This window comes from Sander lucioperca, chromosome 3, assembly GCF_008315115.2.
Source record: "Sander lucioperca isolate FBNREF2018 chromosome 3, SLUC_FBN_1.2, whole genome shotgun sequence".
Taxonomy (NCBI): domain Eukaryota; kingdom Metazoa; phylum Chordata; class Actinopteri; order Perciformes; family Percidae; genus Sander; species Sander lucioperca.
The window spans coordinates 28,682,604-28,700,212 of NC_050175.1; the positions used below are offsets into that span (position 1 = coordinate 28,682,604).

General features: G+C 41.6%; 1 protein-coding gene across 7 annotated transcripts in view; it reads left to right on the forward strand.

The window, feature by feature from the left end:
- Window positions 1-17,288, forward strand: part of dmxl2 (Dmx-like 2) — a 42,208-nt gene extending 24,920 nt beyond the window's left edge. For 2 of the 7 annotated variants that reach the window (XM_031306273.2, XM_031306274.2), the window contains exons 30-56: window positions 423-687; window positions 820-1,019; window positions 1,252-1,638; window positions 2,937-3,119; window positions 3,229-3,525; window positions 3,645-3,836; window positions 3,965-4,041; window positions 4,444-4,574; window positions 5,103-5,348; window positions 5,671-5,853; window positions 6,169-6,252; window positions 8,078-8,268; window positions 8,421-8,557; window positions 8,649-8,734; window positions 8,926-9,127; window positions 9,725-9,842; window positions 11,183-11,248; window positions 12,046-12,132; window positions 12,388-12,509; window positions 13,323-13,461; window positions 14,662-14,722; window positions 14,923-15,050; window positions 15,149-15,226; window positions 15,358-15,449; window positions 15,574-15,626; window positions 15,943-16,160; window positions 16,773-17,288. In XM_031306273.2, the coding sequence (XP_031162133.1) occupies window positions 423-687; window positions 820-1,019; window positions 1,252-1,638; window positions 2,937-3,119; window positions 3,229-3,525; window positions 3,645-3,836; window positions 3,965-4,041; window positions 4,444-4,574; window positions 5,103-5,348; window positions 5,671-5,853; window positions 6,169-6,252; window positions 8,078-8,268; window positions 8,421-8,557; window positions 8,649-8,734; window positions 8,926-9,127; window positions 9,725-9,842; window positions 11,183-11,248; window positions 12,046-12,132; window positions 12,388-12,509; window positions 13,323-13,461; window positions 14,662-14,722; window positions 14,923-15,050; window positions 15,149-15,226; window positions 15,358-15,449; window positions 15,574-15,626; window positions 15,943-16,160; window positions 16,773-16,982 (4,233 nt within the window). In that variant the 3' untranslated portion in view covers window positions 16,983-17,288. The remainder of the gene's footprint in view (window positions 1-422; window positions 688-819; window positions 1,020-1,251; window positions 1,639-2,936; window positions 3,120-3,228; window positions 3,526-3,644; window positions 3,837-3,964; window positions 4,042-4,443; window positions 4,575-5,102; window positions 5,349-5,670; window positions 5,854-6,168; window positions 6,253-8,077; window positions 8,269-8,420; window positions 8,558-8,648; window positions 8,735-8,925; window positions 9,128-9,724; window positions 9,843-11,182; window positions 11,249-12,045; window positions 12,133-12,387; window positions 12,510-13,322; window positions 13,462-14,661; window positions 14,723-14,922; window positions 15,051-15,148; window positions 15,227-15,357; window positions 15,450-15,573; window positions 15,627-15,942; window positions 16,161-16,772) is intronic. The other 5 variants (XM_031306276.2, XM_031306281.2, XM_031306279.2 and 2 more) reach the window with 3 other exon arrangements.
- Window positions 17,289-17,609: the final 321 nt, after the last annotated feature.

Sequence of the window (17,609 nt, forward strand, 5' to 3'; positions counted from 1 at the left end):
CATTTTTACACTAAACAGCAGCCAAAATACACAGACATAGCTTATTTCTGTTGAGTCTGCTTCAACACTTCATTGTCATTGTATTCACGTGTGTTTGTATGAGAGTTTAATCACTCCATTACTAATAGTGCAGATATGTTAGAGAGAAGTCTAAATTACAATGATAAGATGCAAAGCCTGTATAGTTTCCCTTAGCCAGGGTTTTCATACTGCAGTCAAAATATGCAGATAGCAAAAAAAGGAAATGGAAGCATGAGCTTTGAATGCTTCATCTCCATATATTGGTTACAGTGCAAATTACTACCTCACACTTCCTTAAAGTTCTGCACTTTATTGCTTACGTAATACTAAATACTTTACATTTCTTACTTAAACTGCAGATTTAATCAGGTCTTACCTCTCTGCTGTTCCATGTTGTGTAGGTGTTGCTGGAGAAGATGGAGGATCTCCAGTTAGCCATGATAGTAGCAAGGCTGTATGAGGCTGACTTTGAGAATTCATCCACCTGCCAAGGCCTCCTTTATGAGAAGGTCCTGGGCTGTAACAAGGATGGAAGTGGTTACCACTGTTCCAGGCTGCACCCTGACCCGTTCCTCCGCAGCATAGCCTACTGGATCATGAAGGATTATACCCGAGCCCTGGACACGCTGTTGGAACGAATCCCCAAAGAGGATGATGAGAACCCTGGTCAGTTGGTTGCACATTTCTGTATTGCACAGCAAGATCCACTAAAACCGGTAAAACCTCTGCTCATTATTTGCATTGTGTGCTTTGTGTAAAGGCTTTGTCTTTCTCCTTTTCTTCATCCCTCTGTGATAGATGTGATGGTGAAGGCTTGCAACCCTGTGGTGTTTAGTTTCTATAACTATCTGAGGACACACCCTTTGATCATCCGTCGCCACTTTGCAAATCCAGAGGGTACTGCAACTGTGGGCCTCACTGCTGAGAAAAGCAGCGCAGTTGAGATCAACCTTATAGAGCGCAAACTGTTCTTCACTACTGCCAATGCACACTTCAAGGTGGGCTCATCAAAAATATGGCCACTCAGTCCAATCCAGTTATTCTGATACAGTTGGGACCTAGTACTGTATCTATCTCTTATATTATAGTTGTTTTACAGACTTATAAAATGTTAATTACAAAAGAAAACATGTGAATGTTATATAGTTAGTTTGTATTTGTGTTTGTATTTTACTGTATAGTTAGAATGTTATTTAGTCATGGTTTTAATCATATCTAAATCTTCTGTAGGTGGGCTGCCCAGTTCTGGCTCTGGAAGTGCTTTCTAAAATACCCAAAGTTACCAAGAAATCTAGCTCCTCACCTCTCAGCAAAGCTTCATCCAAAGCCAACTTGAACTCGAGCCAACCCGTGGAAAATGGCACCCAGGGAGGCGTGGAATGGGGCTCCCCTGCAGCCAATGCCTGGGGAGGAAATGATAGTGTGGGTGGGTTGGACTGGAGCCAGCCTTTGGTCAAGGTGGAGGAAGACATTCTGAAGCTGGACTGGGAAGAGGACAAGGAAGATGATGAAGATGAGGATGATGATGGTTTGACCATGAAGAAACCAGAGGCTGAGACCAAAGGAGATAAAGTTTTAGGGAGTGGCGGCCCCAACCTGCAGAGAGAGGACCCACAGGTAGGAATAATATTCATGGGTACCAAAGACGTTACTTCGGACATGCTCGCCGCCATATTTGTTCCTGACACAGGGATAGAGCTAGGCTACAGATACAGAAGTTTTTAGATAGTCATGGCAACAGCGCTATCTAAATGAGACAGAAATACATAGTTATTTGGTAAAAAACATTGGTTATTGGTTGTGATCCATATTTATTACCTCCAACTGTATTTTACCTTGTACATAATCCATCCCCGTAGATATCCCACCAGAGATAGTCTGAAGGCTTTCAGGAGTACAGATGCCTATCAATACGCCGTTGCAGGATGGGTGAAAGACACCGAGATATAACACCTGGAGAAAAAACAAATATATGTGATAACAGGACATCAACCGTGTTATTTTGGTGGTGGTTAAGTCTAGATTGATTCATGCTAGTAGCTAGCAAGTTTTTAAGTTAAGTTAAAGGGCTAACAGCTGGTTAACATTACAGAGTTAAATCAAAACATTCTTTGGAAACATTTGTATTAATGAATAAATTATGAACCACAGTGGAACACACAGAAGCTATCGGACATATTGATATAGCTAAAGTGATACGTCGGGTTAAACCATAGACTGTTAATATTAATGGACAGAGCATGTGTGACGTCACCCATTGGTTTGTGGAGAGTCGTCGAGTTTGCCGTAACGTGCGCAGCCATCCTTTAAATCACAGGAAGTCTGGTCCGGGCTGTCACCTGCTTTGGTTGAACGCTTGTCCAAACAACTGCAAAGTTATTGTTCAGTTTTAATTTATAAACTTCAGCCTGTCTCTCTTTAACTAGAACAGCAAACACAGACTCAAAATGTTCTATGCTGACTTAACTGGGATACACAGTAGGGGCATCAAGTGATTCACAACCCAGAATGTTGGCATTCAAATTAAACTCATTTAGATTTAACATCTCAGACAAAAGTAGCGGGACTGGCATGACACTGGGCCAGGAGGGGTTAAAATGTATTAGGAGATAAGACTTCCTGTAAGACTTCAATCGTTGCTATAGATATGACAAATAATGAGGTATTGACCCTCAGGTTCTTAATGGAATTCAAATTAGTAATTTGCTAAATAAAGCCTCACAATGTTAAAAAAATGTTTAATGGTGAAGTCTGCACACAGATCTGATTTATGGAAGCCTGTAGAAAGACTTGAATTGTGTTGAATTTGGATTTGGAGCCCTGAAGACTCTACACTTTACAAGAATGCTCCTGTAAGGTCAGCGAGTCTGCAAGGTGCGGCCCTTTTCCTAAAACTCAACTTTCATATGTTTCAGGGTGAGTCAGAGGTGGACGTGATAGCAGAGCAGCTAAAGTTCCGCGCTTGTCTGAAGATCCTGATGACAGAGCTGCGTACTTTGGCCACAGGCTTTGAGGTGGATGGAGGGAAGCTCCGCTTTCAGCTCTACAGTTGGCTAGAGAAGGAGATAGCAGCCATGCATACAATCTGCAACTACAAGGTACACTTTGATCATATTTGATGTGATGTATGCAACTTTATATTCGCTTGTGTGTTGTTTTTTTCCTGGTTGACCATGGTTATTCAACATAAACTGTGTTTACACAAAGGTGGAGGGGAAGGAGGAGGATTCAGAGGTGGAGCGCTGGAGAGAGCGTACAGCATCAGTGGACATATCAGACGATGCCCTGGAGCGCACAGAGGCCGGGGCCTACGAGCGTCACCAGATGGAGCGACGTCGTCTTCAGGCCAAGCAGCAGCACTCTGAGAGGCGCAAGGCGTGGCTGAGGAAGAACCAGGCCCTGCTAAGGGTGTTTCTGTCCTACTGTAGCCTTCACGGAGCCAAGGGAGGAGGAGTCACCTCTGTTCGCATGGAGCTTCTATTCCTTCTGCAGGAGAGCCAGCAGGTACACATACACACTCATAAAAACATATATGTTATGTAATTCTATTGGATTAATGCAACAACAAAAAAAATCTCTCTTCAGCTAAAATAAAATCTACATCTTCCTGTCTCACTCTGTAGGAGACCACAGTTAAGCAGCTGCAGTCTCCTCTGCCTCTGCCTACTACACTGCCTCTGCTATCAGCTTGCATTGCCCCCACCAAGACGGTCATAGCCAATCCAGTTCTTCACCTCAGCAACCACATTCATGACATCCTCCACACCGTCACCTTAATGGAGACCCCGCCGCATCCTGACATCATGGATGATCGGGTCAGAACTCAAATAAGAATCTAACTTTATATAGACTAAGTATAGACTCTGCAGCCTTTTTCTACAGTCATCTGAAGTTGTTCATTTTAATGTTTAATAAGGTAAATGTGTCTGTCTTTCAACCCCAGGTGAATGCTCTGCACACTCTAGCAGCATCTCTGTCTGCTTGCATCTATCAAGCACTGTGTGACAGCCACAGCTACAGGTAACTGAGCCTCTGCAGTGCAGTGCCACAGGCCTAACAGTCTGCAAGATTTTATTTGCCTTCCTGAAAACAAAAATGTCTTTACATCACCATAGGGGCTTTTTTTGGTGTGTATTGGTTTCACTATTTATTCCCCAAAGTACAATCTCACTGCTCCTTTTTCTCTCTCCTATACAGCATGATTGTAAGTTAAAGTAGTAGTTAAACATGTTGGGGAATTTGCTCTTGATCCTAAGCTTAGCTAACCGCACCCAGAATCTATCACAAACAAAGAGATTGAAATGTATGTACTCATTTCCTTCTAGAAAAGAAAGCCAATGACTGTGTTTCCTAAAATGTTGCACATACTCTTTGTATGGTTGTTGTGACTCACAGTTTACCTTTCTGTTGTTGGCTTTTCAGCAGCCAGACAGAAACCAACCAGTTCACAGGGATGGTGTACCAGGGCCTGTTGCTCAGTGAGAGGAAACGACTCCGTACAGAAAGCATTGAAGAACATATAACTCCCAACTCTGCTCCTGCACAGTGGCCAGGTAACAGTCGTTGTGTTACCAACCACTGGCATTTTTTGGGGTTCGATTGAGTTAGACTCTTTACTTAAGGCAGAAAATAAGAAATACTATTTAAAAAAGTGACAAATTTGCTATCGGGGGAATGTTCTTGAATAACATTTTGGTCTTTATACTCTCAAGAGTTGTTTTAATGAGATTAAAGATATATCATTTTCCAGAAGCCTCACATAATGCATAGACATGGCAAATTACATATGTGTGAGCATCAAAGACATTATTCAGAGTGAATATAAAAAGTAGAGAGAGCAGAGCAAAGCAGGCAGTCTGTGTTTATGCAGAGAGGCAGATGGTGTTCTATAATAGGAGCTTCATGGCCTCTGGGAAGGAAACAGAAAGACAGAGACTGATCACGCCATCTTGCAAATGTTCCATAAACGGGTTCTGTATTGTGCAGAGATAGTGTTTTGTTCTGTTGAAGAAGTGTTATAGAGTGTCGTCTATCTTTTACTCAAATACCATATTGTGTGTATGTGTGTCCTCTCTCTGCAGGTGTGTCATCCCTGATATCTCTGTTGACGTCTGCCAGAGAGGAGGACCAGCCGAGGCTCAACGTGCTGTTGTGTGAAGGGGTTATGGCTGTTTATCTTGCACTGCTCATTCATGGCCTGGGCACTCACAGCAGCAATGAACTCTTCCGCCTTGCAGCACATCCCCTCAACAACCGCATGTGGGCCGCTGTCTTTGGGGGAGGGGCCAAAGTCGTTATTAAGCCAAAGAGGCCTGAGGCCCCACCAGGTAGAATTATTACTTTGTTATTATTTTTTTTAATTACTAATACCTTTATATCCATCATCACCATCATTGTTGTCTTTTGTCCGCCTTCCTGGTCTTTATAATCTGTCCCTGTCCATATACTCTTCCTTGCCGTTGTCCTCTTCTACTTCATCTGTTGACTTTCTACATTCTGACTTATTTCTGATCTAAGGCAATGCTCCCATCACTCCGACCTGTCTACATAGTTACGTATACATACACCTAGTTGTGTCCTGTTGATGCTCCTAAGATGCTGCTGCTTTGTAGTGTCTTGTGTGAGTGTGCCCTCTGCCCTGTGTCCCAGTGCCAGCTGATTTTGAGGCAGCCAGGCCAGAGGACTCTCAAGAGGCAGGAAGAACTGAGCAGAGCAGCCTCACCCCAAACCCCACTCCCACCCCCACTGAAACCCACCGCCCCAAACGACCCCCTCCTCCCGTTTCAAGGGGAGAGGGGTTGGGCACTGTGGCACCAGCAACTAAAGCCAGCTGTGAGTAACTGGGCTGGTGGATTGCAGTGCTGGTTTGCAGGATTGCAGTGCATGGTAGTTGTACAGGTTTGCATTGTTGCAGATGCTTGACTTACCCCCCCCCCCCCTCTCGTGCAGCTACTATTGAATGCCCATAACAAACAACAAAGCTCACTAATGCTATGAAGACATTGTCGTCTGTGTTATGATAAGCCAACAGCTGTGTGTGTGTGTGTGTGTGTGTGTGTGTGTGTGTGTGTGTACTGCATTGCATGTAGATGTTGTTAATGTCCTCCATGCTCATCTCATTGTGTCATTCCTATTGTGCCATCAAAGCAACAGCTGGGCCTAGCAAGGAGTGTTCAGAGGCCAAGGCTGATCAGCCCTCTCAGACTAAATCTGAATCTGAGACTGAACCAGGTACACCTTGAGAGGCTATTAGACAATGAAATACTATTGTAGAGCTGTAACTGCATAACTAGTTCTGTTTTGTTTGTTTGTAGCGTTAAATTAAAAACAAATGTGAATGGACTCAAGTTTCTGTATATCAGTAGTTTGTAGTAGAGGTAATAGCTGTATCATAAACTGATAGTAGCTTTTGTGTGATAGCTGTTAGTCTGCATCAGATTTTTTGTAAAAACTAATCTATTTCCTGAGTAGCTGCGCTGTATACGAATGTGTTGACTGAACTTGACACTGTTCATTCATATTCATGAGGCCAAAGTAATCTGTGCTCACGTTGTATTTGTGGGGGAGGAAGATATGGGCTGGCATTTAGACTCAATATCACTGCAGAGTCTAAGATAGCTCTCAGCCAAGAGCCTTTATAGAGCTGGTTAGGGGGATCTTAAATGCCAGCCCATTGATTGGAATCACTTTGACAAATGTTAAAACTCTGTCCTTTTGAGTGCCCCTGCAGAATTACATGCATGTCTTAAAGACACAGCCATACACAAATGTTACACGTTTTCTCATACGAACTCCGAACAATGTCGAACAAATCAGCTGGGACATTGTTCGAAGTTGCCCTTTCACACATGTAGCACAAGACAGGAGATTGTCCGTGTCAGACGCGCTTTCACTTTGTGGAAATTCCCTGTTTGGTTTAGGCAAGGCGTGGCACCTGGGTAGAGGGCAGGACATGACGCAGATTACACTGCGGTCACATAGCTGTTTTTTTTTTATTTGGTCACAAACAATAAATATACAATCAGCACCCGCCCTTACCGACAGATGTTCCAGTTAGACATTTTTGTTGCCATCTTTGGGTAAATCATCCTTTTTCTTCATCCTCGGATTTTCGGTTTGTTTTGTAAATGTCATCAACATGCCCACTCTGTCGCTCTGAATTCTCCGGGCAATGACCTGCTCTATTCACATACAGTATGGACGCAATCGGACATTACGCAGACTGTGTGCTAGGGAGCTGGCAGGGTAAAGTCTGTTTAATGTCCGGTCCAACTGATTCAGACATTTGTGTTCTCACATACAGCTCATCCAGGTAATGTCTAGATAATATAAGGGTTGCAGTGCAAGGGGCTACAGTTGCTTCCCTATCATGTTCCAATTAACACTCATTTTAAAACAAAATAAACATCTTACAGTCACCAATGTCATCGTGTTTGTCTCCCTTAAAGTGCTGTGGATACAAGAAAACGCTTAGCACATGACTGCTTAACAAATTTGCCATCATTGTTTGATGTGTTTTCTGTGTGTATTTTGTGCCACGCACTACATCAAATATACACTGATTCCATTATGTGTAGTATCCGTGTCTAACTGCACTGTCTACTCTGGTTTATGTCTTGTCTTGTTTTGTCTGGTGCAATGCCAGAATATGTCACCCAGGATAATGGTGCAGGTTTGTGCACAACATAGTGTGTCTTGCCCTTTGCTTCCATCTTAAATGTCTGTATTTGTGCTTTCTGGATTTCTTTTCCAAGTCCTATACATTTTTTTTTGAATGCTATGACTCATCAAAGTCATAGAAATAAAAGTTTTAACAGTAAAAGTATATTATTCAGCTATATTGTGGATGGAGGTTATACTGTCCTCTGTGTAGGGTGTGGGTGCAGTTCAATTCCTCCTGATCTATTTCTTGACCTTCTTTTGGCTTTAAAATGAATTTCAGCTTGACTTCATCATTTGTACAAAAGTGCAGCATACTGCGGTCTGCTGCAAACTGACCTTATCAGAGTTCATTGTGTTTGAAAGATACCATCTCTTCGTTCTTCTCCTCCCACAGTGGCTCCCCCACAGCCCCCAGCGGAGGATGTGGACCGATACAGACGTAGGTTCAACATGAGAATGCTTGTTCCTGGACGCCCTGTAAAGGAAACACCAGCCACCCCACCTCCTGTGCCCACAGAGAGACCCGCATACAGGGAGAAGTTCATTCCCCCAGAGCTGAGCATGTGGGACTACTTTGTGGCCAAAGTAAGACATTAAATTCCACATATGTGGAATCGACTAATGAGATCTGTGACTCATACTCTGAAGGTTATTAATAAGTTATTCCTCAATCTCTCACTCTCCATCTGCCTTTTTCATTTGCTTTTTCTCTTCCCTCATTATTTCCTCCCTCTCAGCCCTTCCTGCCGCTGTCAGACAGCAATGCTCTGTGTGACTCAGATGAAAGCGGCGCAGAGGATGATGAAGATGATGATGACGACGCCTTCCTTTCTGACACACAGATAACGGAGCACTCTGACCCCAACTCCTACAGGTGGGGCTCACCCTGTTTTATTTTTCTGCCATGTAATTCGGAGACTTTGCTTTAGATTTTAAACTTGCATGTCTGTCTGTGTGGTACATAGTTGGGCTCTGATCCGCCTGGTCATGGTGAAACTGGCTCATCACAACGTCAAGAACTTCCTCCCTCTCACTGGCCTTGACTTCACAGGTACACACTATCCTCCCCATTGATCCCAAACAGATCCTTAAATCTAATATACAGTAAGATCTATTCTTTATGAAGATACATTGAAATACTTTAGTATAATTTGATAATCATTTGTATAAATAAACAATCATTGTCATTGCTGCTGCCTGTACAGAGTATATACTGTAAGTCTATATGTGTTTGTGTCACAGACCTGCCAGTCATCTCCCCTCTTAGCAACGCTGTGTTAAAGACTATAGAGAATTGGGAGCAGCTTCTGCTGGAGCGAATGAACAGCTTTGATGGGCCACCTCCCAACTACATCAACACTTACCCTACTGACCTTAGCGCAGGAGGTGGCCCCGCCATACTTCGACACAAGGCCATGCTGGAGCCAGACAACACACCCTTCAAGTGAATATTAAATCATACATACAAAAATATAAACACACTCTCACACGCTAGGGCTGTAAGCAAGAGCATTTTACATTTTTATTTGACTTCAGAATAGATTAATCAATCCTATCATTAACACTACTTTAGAAAGAGTGAATGACAACAAATGAAAGATATACTGTACTACCACTGCAATACTAACGCTAACACAAACTAACTCATATTCCAAAAGAACTTTAGTGTAGCTCAGGAGCCCACCTAGGTAGAATTTATTCACCAACAAATAGATCAATCAAAGATGATGCACCCAAGAATTAGATCAATAAACAAGTTATTTAAATACTGTACGGCACACAAAAGTCCACATGGTTTAAGTAGGTGGCTTATATTAGATGATACAGAGGAAAGGAAACTACAATTATAAAATAATTTTGGCTTTATTTGCCCTTTCCACATCAACAATGCTTAAATGTGTTTCACATAACACAGGACAGATTTCAGTCACTCATGCCATATCAGATCATATCGTATTCCATTCAATTGAAAATAAACCATGACATAAGTGGATGCCCTCATAAGTGACCAACGTATGTTTGTCCATATATTTTCTCTCAGGACAAAGAACCATCAGTCCTTTCCAGCCCGACGTCTTTGGCATTTCCTGGTCAAACAGGAAGTTCTTCAGGAGACTTTGATCCGTTACATCTTTACTAAGAAAAGGAAGCAGAGTGAGGTCAGCAGTCCACATGCATGTACAAATATCTGCTTGTTTTTTTGTTCATTAGCCATGGTGATTAAACCCACCATTGTTTTATTTAACAAGTTATGTTAGTTCATATTTACACCAAAATGTTTGCTTTTGATGTTTTTTATTTTATTTCCCCTAACACAATTACCATATTGGCCTAAATACAAGCATTGCCTCAAAAAAATAAGACTATCATTTTTATTAGTGGGTTTGTCTCACATTTAACTACAAGCGGTTTAAAAGTGATCTATGAAACAAAATGACCCGTTTGACTGGCTCTAGTTACTGTCACTAAACTCTAAATTGCCAGGATCGACCTATTAAGAGACATTGTGACAGTTGTTGAAAAAGTAGCTTAAAGATTATCTTGATGATGGTGATTGATGAGAAATGTAATAGTCATCAAACAACTGACATGCAGCCAAGAAATGTAGTGACAGCATGTCATGTTAGAAGACAGCAGAAGCCTAAACAATGCAGTCAGAGAAAAGATGTGAAGTGTGCAAATATGTGACTAAAAACAGAACAAAGTCCTGTTTATTATTAAAGGTGTTATTTATTGAAATACCTAAATAAGAATGTAATGTTGCTATTTGTTTTTTGAATATGAAAGGTATTTCAAAAGCCAGGGACATTATATATGGGCCAATTCAGTATATATTTTAATTTCACTTTAATTATTTTTGCACAGCATGCCTATCGCTAGTTACCCATAAGAATGCAAAACAGAATGTACACACTATCAACAGTCTTTTGCATTGCAAGACACTTAAGATTGGAGATGGTGATTTATAGAGGTCTTTATCCGAGGCCTTAAACTTTGATCATTTGCCTCAGTAAATGAATATATTGTAATACACAGAAGTGCTCACTGAGCATTTATCTCTCAGTTGTTGTTGGTATTTGTTTTATCGTCATTATCATTGCTTTGACTCCTTAGACTTCTTAAACCAGGTATTGGACAGTTCACTGCCTTCTTAGATGTCATTATTATGTAATCACTTTCATGACAGACTGCTACTGTAGCTGCCCATCCAAAATTAGACAACAATCCTATGGATTATGGTCCCATATGCTTGGTTTCTTAATTTTACAAAATTACCAGATTACTTTTAATTAAACTGCAGTGCCCAGATCCATAGTTGATATTTCCACTTATCCTGCTACATGAGGTCGACTGTGTTTAGAAGTGTACATCAAAGATCATGTCAACCTTTTTACATTTTCTTTTCATTCCATGTTTTATTTTTTGTTTGTGCATGTGTTTTGTCTTGTGCCGTGTTGGTGTGTTCTGTGTCTATATGGCCTGTGTGTGTGTTGTGTAGTCTGTAGAGAACCATATGGACCGTATAAGCCCAAACTGCATAGCAGGAGCTAGCAGTCCCTATAAGGTAGTATCATTTACTGTACCAGCCAAGGCCCTAGCTCTGTCTGTCCGTCTGTCTGTTTGGGAGAGTCACTGTAAAGCCAAGCTTGAAGGAGCATGAAAGTGCATTAAACTTTAAATGAAGTAGTGTGCACCAATTGCACAGGGTTTGCATGTTACGGTTAGAGGTAGCACCTTTTGGGTGAAGCTCTTAATGTCTCCTCCCCAGCTTGGCCTGATAGTGACTGCTCTGGCCATTTTTCTGGCATAAAATCAGGTTCCAAGGCTTAAATCTAACATCTAATAATTTCCTTTCACTGGGACACCTACAGTATGACATCACTCACATAACCTGACATCCGATACCTAGCAATAACACGTCTCCCTCTGTTTCTCACTCCTTTCTCCTCTTTAGCTGGACTGATTCTGCTGGGCCCAAAACAAAAGCTCCCCTTAAGAGAGTTGGCACATAGAGTAGAACTACTAACTTGCATGCTCACTGTCAGGGCTGTGAAAGGCTTGCTAATCATGGAAAGTGTTATCACCAGGAAATCCTGAATCAATAATTGTCAATATTTAATTGCCTTTTACATGTGATTACTCATCTCCACTGGTGAATGTGGCTTTACGCTACCTTTACATAAAGTGGGAATTATGTTTGGAGTAACTTGATGGCCCAAAGCAAGTGTTTTGGAAGTATATATATATTTTCCGTCCTACTCCTCAAGGAAGAAACTGAATTTATGAAAAATAGGCTTAGGAGTCCCCTACTGTAGCTTTAACCTTTGAACCTTAATGTATTGGTTTTCTTGGCTTTTCCAGGTGGAGGCAGATATGGGCTACCCAGGAGGCAAAGCTAAAATCATTCATAAGGAGTCTGATATAATCATGGCATTTGCCATCAATAAGGTAAGTTGTGTGCGTCCATAATTTCCTAATTATTTCCTAGGACATTTTCTAGAAAGAACTATTTAAATTGGCACTAAGTAAAGGGTAAATAGAGACGTTTTGGGACAGTAGCAAATTACATAACCCTTTCCAGGAACCTTCCTCTAAAATGTATGCATATATATAATTTTCTTTCTAGGAAATTGGAGGAAACTTTTGCCAAGTCTACCTTTAATGCTCTTCCTCCCTCCTTGTCCCTCTCTGTCCCTTTTCCAGTCTAACTCCAACGAGATAGTGCTGGCCTCCACTCATGATGTTCAGGAGGTGGACGTGTCTACTCTGGTGGCTGTCCAGCCCTACACCTGGATAGGGGACGACCTGGATAAGGAGTCCCGCAGGTGAGATTCAGGGCAGATTATTGGTGGCATTTGTCTGTCCTCAAAGAAACTATTTCAATCATAATTTCAAGTTCTGCATCAATATTTGGCATGGTGCTATATAGTAATTGTAATTTCCCCACTGGGGATCAATAAACAGTATAAATTAAATTAAATTAAATTAAATTAGTAAGCATGAGAAATGTAGCACGTTCTGGTTGCACACAAACAAAAGTAAAAGCAAATCACCAGTCCTAACTAGGGATGTCCCGGGCTGATCTTTAGAATCAGCATCAGGGCCGATCCGTACATATTTTAATGAATCGTATCGAGCCCATTAAATGAATATAATTATTGGATCGGACTTGGTAACGGCAGATATCTAATGTTAGAGGGTTCAGATTGGAATCGGGGTAAAAAATGTCAATTTTAGCAAAAACTTGAATGCATTTATTATAAATAATTGGTTAATCCATCTTCCATTTTCTGCAGCGTTTCTGGGTACAGGTCACATTCATTTAACTGATTACATCTTAAGGAATTATTATTATATACTGCTGGGAAGTAATGAAAAAAAAGTGATATAATGATAAATAATTCTAGGCCATATTGTCCCTACTGGTTTTCCATCATACTTTCATACTTTGGCCAATATGATTGTAAAAGGTATTAAATTGCTTTCTTTGTGGTATTAAAGTCTTAAATTGAACGTGGTGAACCCTGCAGACATCCTGTGAAATATGTGAATAGCAGAGTCTTTGTGCATCGTATATGTTTTAAACACCTCTACAAAGCATTCTCAGTCATGGGTTACGGTTGTGTTTTGTTTCACAGCTCTGACGACATAGATCACCGTTCTTCTCAATCCAACATCGCCCAGTCAAGCTCTGTGCCCTTTGCACCACCGCAGATGCAAGTCTCTGCATCCATGCCATGGCTCGGCAGTGGGCAGACCAGCATGGGAGCCAGTGTGGTACGAGTCTATCTATGCACTAAAAAACACAGATATACAAAAATACAGCCAGACCAGGCAGTGATGGGTATGCAAATCTCAATAATAGCCAGTAGGGGGAACTAAGTTCTGTTTTGGAGCCTATAGATGGCATAGAATATATGCTATCACTCTGCAGTCTTTCTTTTCATAACATGCATTAGATGCATAAGTAATGTTTTAGATGTAAACATGATGAAAACATATGATGCAAAATTAAAAAGGCAATTTGCCATTTGGATTTAATTCTGCAGTCTGTGGCTCCATTCACATTTTCAGGAGAAGTTTGTATTTTTAATTCTTATCAATGTTGAGCCAAACTGAGCCATGCCGACTAAACATCTGCCCTGCTGAGTCTATGGAGGCTGATACAGAGAGGGTTGTGTGTTTGCATCGCAGAGATGGACATTTATAAACACAGATAGCAGCAGCTCTCAGCCTGTAACCCAAGGTACAGATTTGCGTCACAATGGCACACGGCGAGGGTTCTCCTTGTCCCAGCCACGTTGATAAATTGTGGTGGTGGTGTGTGTGATACACTGAGCAAGGCAGGACAGAGGGTTACATACAGGTTCAGTGGAATACTGAAGAGGCTTTCTTAAGTGGGCAGTAGGGTCTGGTTAGTTAAGATCCCAGCCATTTAATGGACTTTGAGTCTATAGCATTGTATTACTCAGCAGTAAAGAACTACCACAGTAAGACATTGTCCAACACCCCTCTAATATATGAAAGTAAGTGTAATAACAAATAAGTGGTAATGAATAGAACTAGGATTGATAAATCATAACAGAAATAAAATAGAAAAGGCAACATTTTCTAAAGGAAATGTAAGTTAGCTCGCTCACACTGAAATATGCAGGCATAAGCACTGCAAACCCAGCATCTTTGCATATTAATATTCAAATGTTTATGCTCACATCCTGTAGTTTTTGTTTTGCCCAGTGAGCAGTGATACACTGATCAGTGTATAGAACAGAACTGTTGTTTTTATTTTTTCCAATACAACAAGACAAAACTCTGACTTTTAACAACATCATCCGTGAACATTGGTTCTGTGAGCCCTATTTGCAGGTTTCCCACAGAACACAGATGAATGTTTTTTTACACCTTAAAAGCTATAATTCATCATCTAGACATCATGCATTATAATATACAGTACATTTTGTTTGTTGTTTTTTTCAGATCATGAAGAGGAATCTAAACAATGTGAAGAGAATGACATCCCATCCCATATATCAGTATTGTAAGTGCCTACATTGAAGCCTCTGCATAGGAGGTCATCGTCAGTATACATTTTAATTTAGATTGTTTTTCGATTCATTTCTCCCTTTCCCTACTTTGTGTCTCTCTCTCTCTCTCTCTCTCTCTCTCTCTCTCTCTCTCTCTCTCTCTCTCTCTCTCTCTCTCTCTCTCTCTCTCTCTCTCTCTCTGTGTGTGTTACAGACATGACAGGGGCTCAGGACGGTAGTGTGAGAATGTTTGAATGGAACAGACCTCAGCAGCTCATTTGCTTCAGACAAGCAGGCAACGCTAGAGTCACCCGACTCTATTTCAACTCCCAGGGCAATAAGGTACACACACACACACACACACACACACTCTACACCGCACCGTCTGTGTTTTGTCTATTCAGTGTGATTGTTTTGATTGCTCTGTACTCTGCTTGTAGTGTGGAGTTGCTGACGGAGAGGGCTTCCTCAGTCTCTGGCAAGTCAACCAGACATCCTCCAACCCCAAACCCTACCTGGTGAGATCACCTCCCACCTCTTTAATCACCCCCCCCCTCCCAGCACACACATACACATATTTAGACAAAAAACTAAATATGAATCATTAAAATGGATACGTTTGTTTTTCTTGTCCTGTTCCTGCCGACAGAGTTGGCAGTGCCACACTAAGACCTGCGGGGATTTTGCCTTCATCACGTCCTCAAGCCTCATCGCCACTGCCGGACAGTCCAGTGATAACAGGTCAGCATCTGCACAGAAGAAGATCACTATTAAAGACACTTAAGCTAATTTTTCTCTTTTGGTGTCTACAGTCTATGGTTGGTATCAACTGACAAATGTTATCCTTGGTTTACTTTGTCCACAGAAATGTTTGCCTGTGGGATACTCTGATTTCACCTAGCAATACCATGGTCCATGGTAAGAAATCCTAAATGCGTCAAACAAGCCTAATTTAGGGTGCCTGGGTGGCTTACTTGGTAGAGCACGCGCCCATATATGGAGGTTTACTCCTCGACGCCGCGGGTTTCACTCCAACCTGCGGCCCTTTGCTGCATGTCATTCCCCCTCTCTCTCCCCCTTTCATGTCTTCATCTGTCATATGAAAATACTAAAAATGCCCCCCAAAAATAATCTTAAAAAAAAAAAAACAAGCCTAATTTAATTATTTCCCTGTATATCAAGTTGTTTTGTGATCCAATGTCACATGGTCCTCCAACATTGTCCTCCCCTACAGCGTTCCCCTGCCATGAGAACGGGGCCACTGTGCTGCAGTATGCTTCTAAACAGCAGCTGCTCATCACTGGAGGAAGAAAGGGATTTGTGTGCGTGTTTGATATCCGCCAGAGGCAGCTGCTACACACTTTCCAGGCCCATGACTCAGCCATCAAGGCCCTTGCACTGGATGCCTTCGAGGACTTCTTCGTCACTGGCTCTGCAGAGGGCAACATGAAGGTGCTCCATCACTCCCTCACTGGCCTGCGAAAACGCATTTGTAGTCATACTTTGATTGTGTACAGAGGATTATTGTCTTTTTCTAGGTTCAGACTTACTTGATAACATCTGAAAATCCTCTCTCATACCTACATTTAATCTATTATATTAATTTATAGATAAATGCAGACTGATTCACTGATTCATCTGCTTTAACCACATTAAATGTTGTTTCTGATGCTGATTTAAACGCTATTGTTTGTAGAGTGTGAAATAGCGTATTTACTTTTTAAGCATTATTCTTTCTATGCATTTGCTTCAAGTATTTAGTTTGCTCTTATTGATAAAATCACCGAAGTGGCAGCACATTTTCCACCATGATACCTTAACCGTTTTGGGGAGGCATAGCCTTCCCCAGCCTCTTAATGCTTGTGATACAATGCTGGTTACGGTGAGGCATTTGTCAGTTTTGAAATCAGCTGTCAGCTCAATAAATTGGATGCTGTTTGATAAAGAACATACCACTTTGAGAAAGTGTCACCGCACTAAATTTGAATTTGAAAGAAGAAAAAAGAAGGAAAAGAAACTTAACCCCTGTTCCATCCTCTCTCCCTCCATTTTCTCTGTCTCCAGGTGTGGAAGTTATCCGGTCATGGACTCATGCACTCTTTTAGCACCGAGCATTCCAAGCAGTCTATCTTCCGCAACATCGGTGCCGGTGTCATGCAGGTGGAAACGCGGCCCGGTAACCGCATCTTCACCTGTGGAGCAGACGGCACCCTAAAGATGAGGGTCCTCCCTGACCGCTACAATATCCCCAGCAGCTTGGTTGACATCCTGTAACGCCTACTTCCACTTCTGAGGGTCCAAAGAGAAACGAGACAGAAGAAAAAACACAAAAAGCTTACGTAACACTTGCTAAAGTATAGTTGATCGGGGAAGAGTTAGTCAAAAAGATCACCATGCTTTTGGCATCTTTCAGAGTGTAATGGGTTTACTGTTGATGTAAATCATATGCACAATGGAAACCAGAGCTGCAGATATTTTTTTCCCCCCAAAGGCTGAAGGCAGAGTTACAAGCAAAAGGTATCATACTTGATTTTAAAGCTAGATTTATTGTAATTTTATTGAAAAATCTCTACTGTTAGAGTGTGTCCATAGGGAAGCTATGCATGTCCTGTTCTCGTTACGCGGTGCAATCACAGGTCTATTGATAGTGCTCTGTAAAAGTGCTCAAGCAAAAATTTTAAAAGTGTTTAACTGTCGTCATTTTGTGCCCACAGCTGAAATCTCTTAGCATCTACTGTAACCAGCACTGTGGTTTGTTATTAAGTCAGTGGTTTCCAGTGTGAATCGAGTTGTTGGAATCTGCATTTTGTTTCAATGGTTTTACATCCCCCACCCCACCCCGCTTTTTTGCCCGGCTTTTCTCAGCCCTTATGGAAGAGTTGATGGTGCATTGCTCCTATA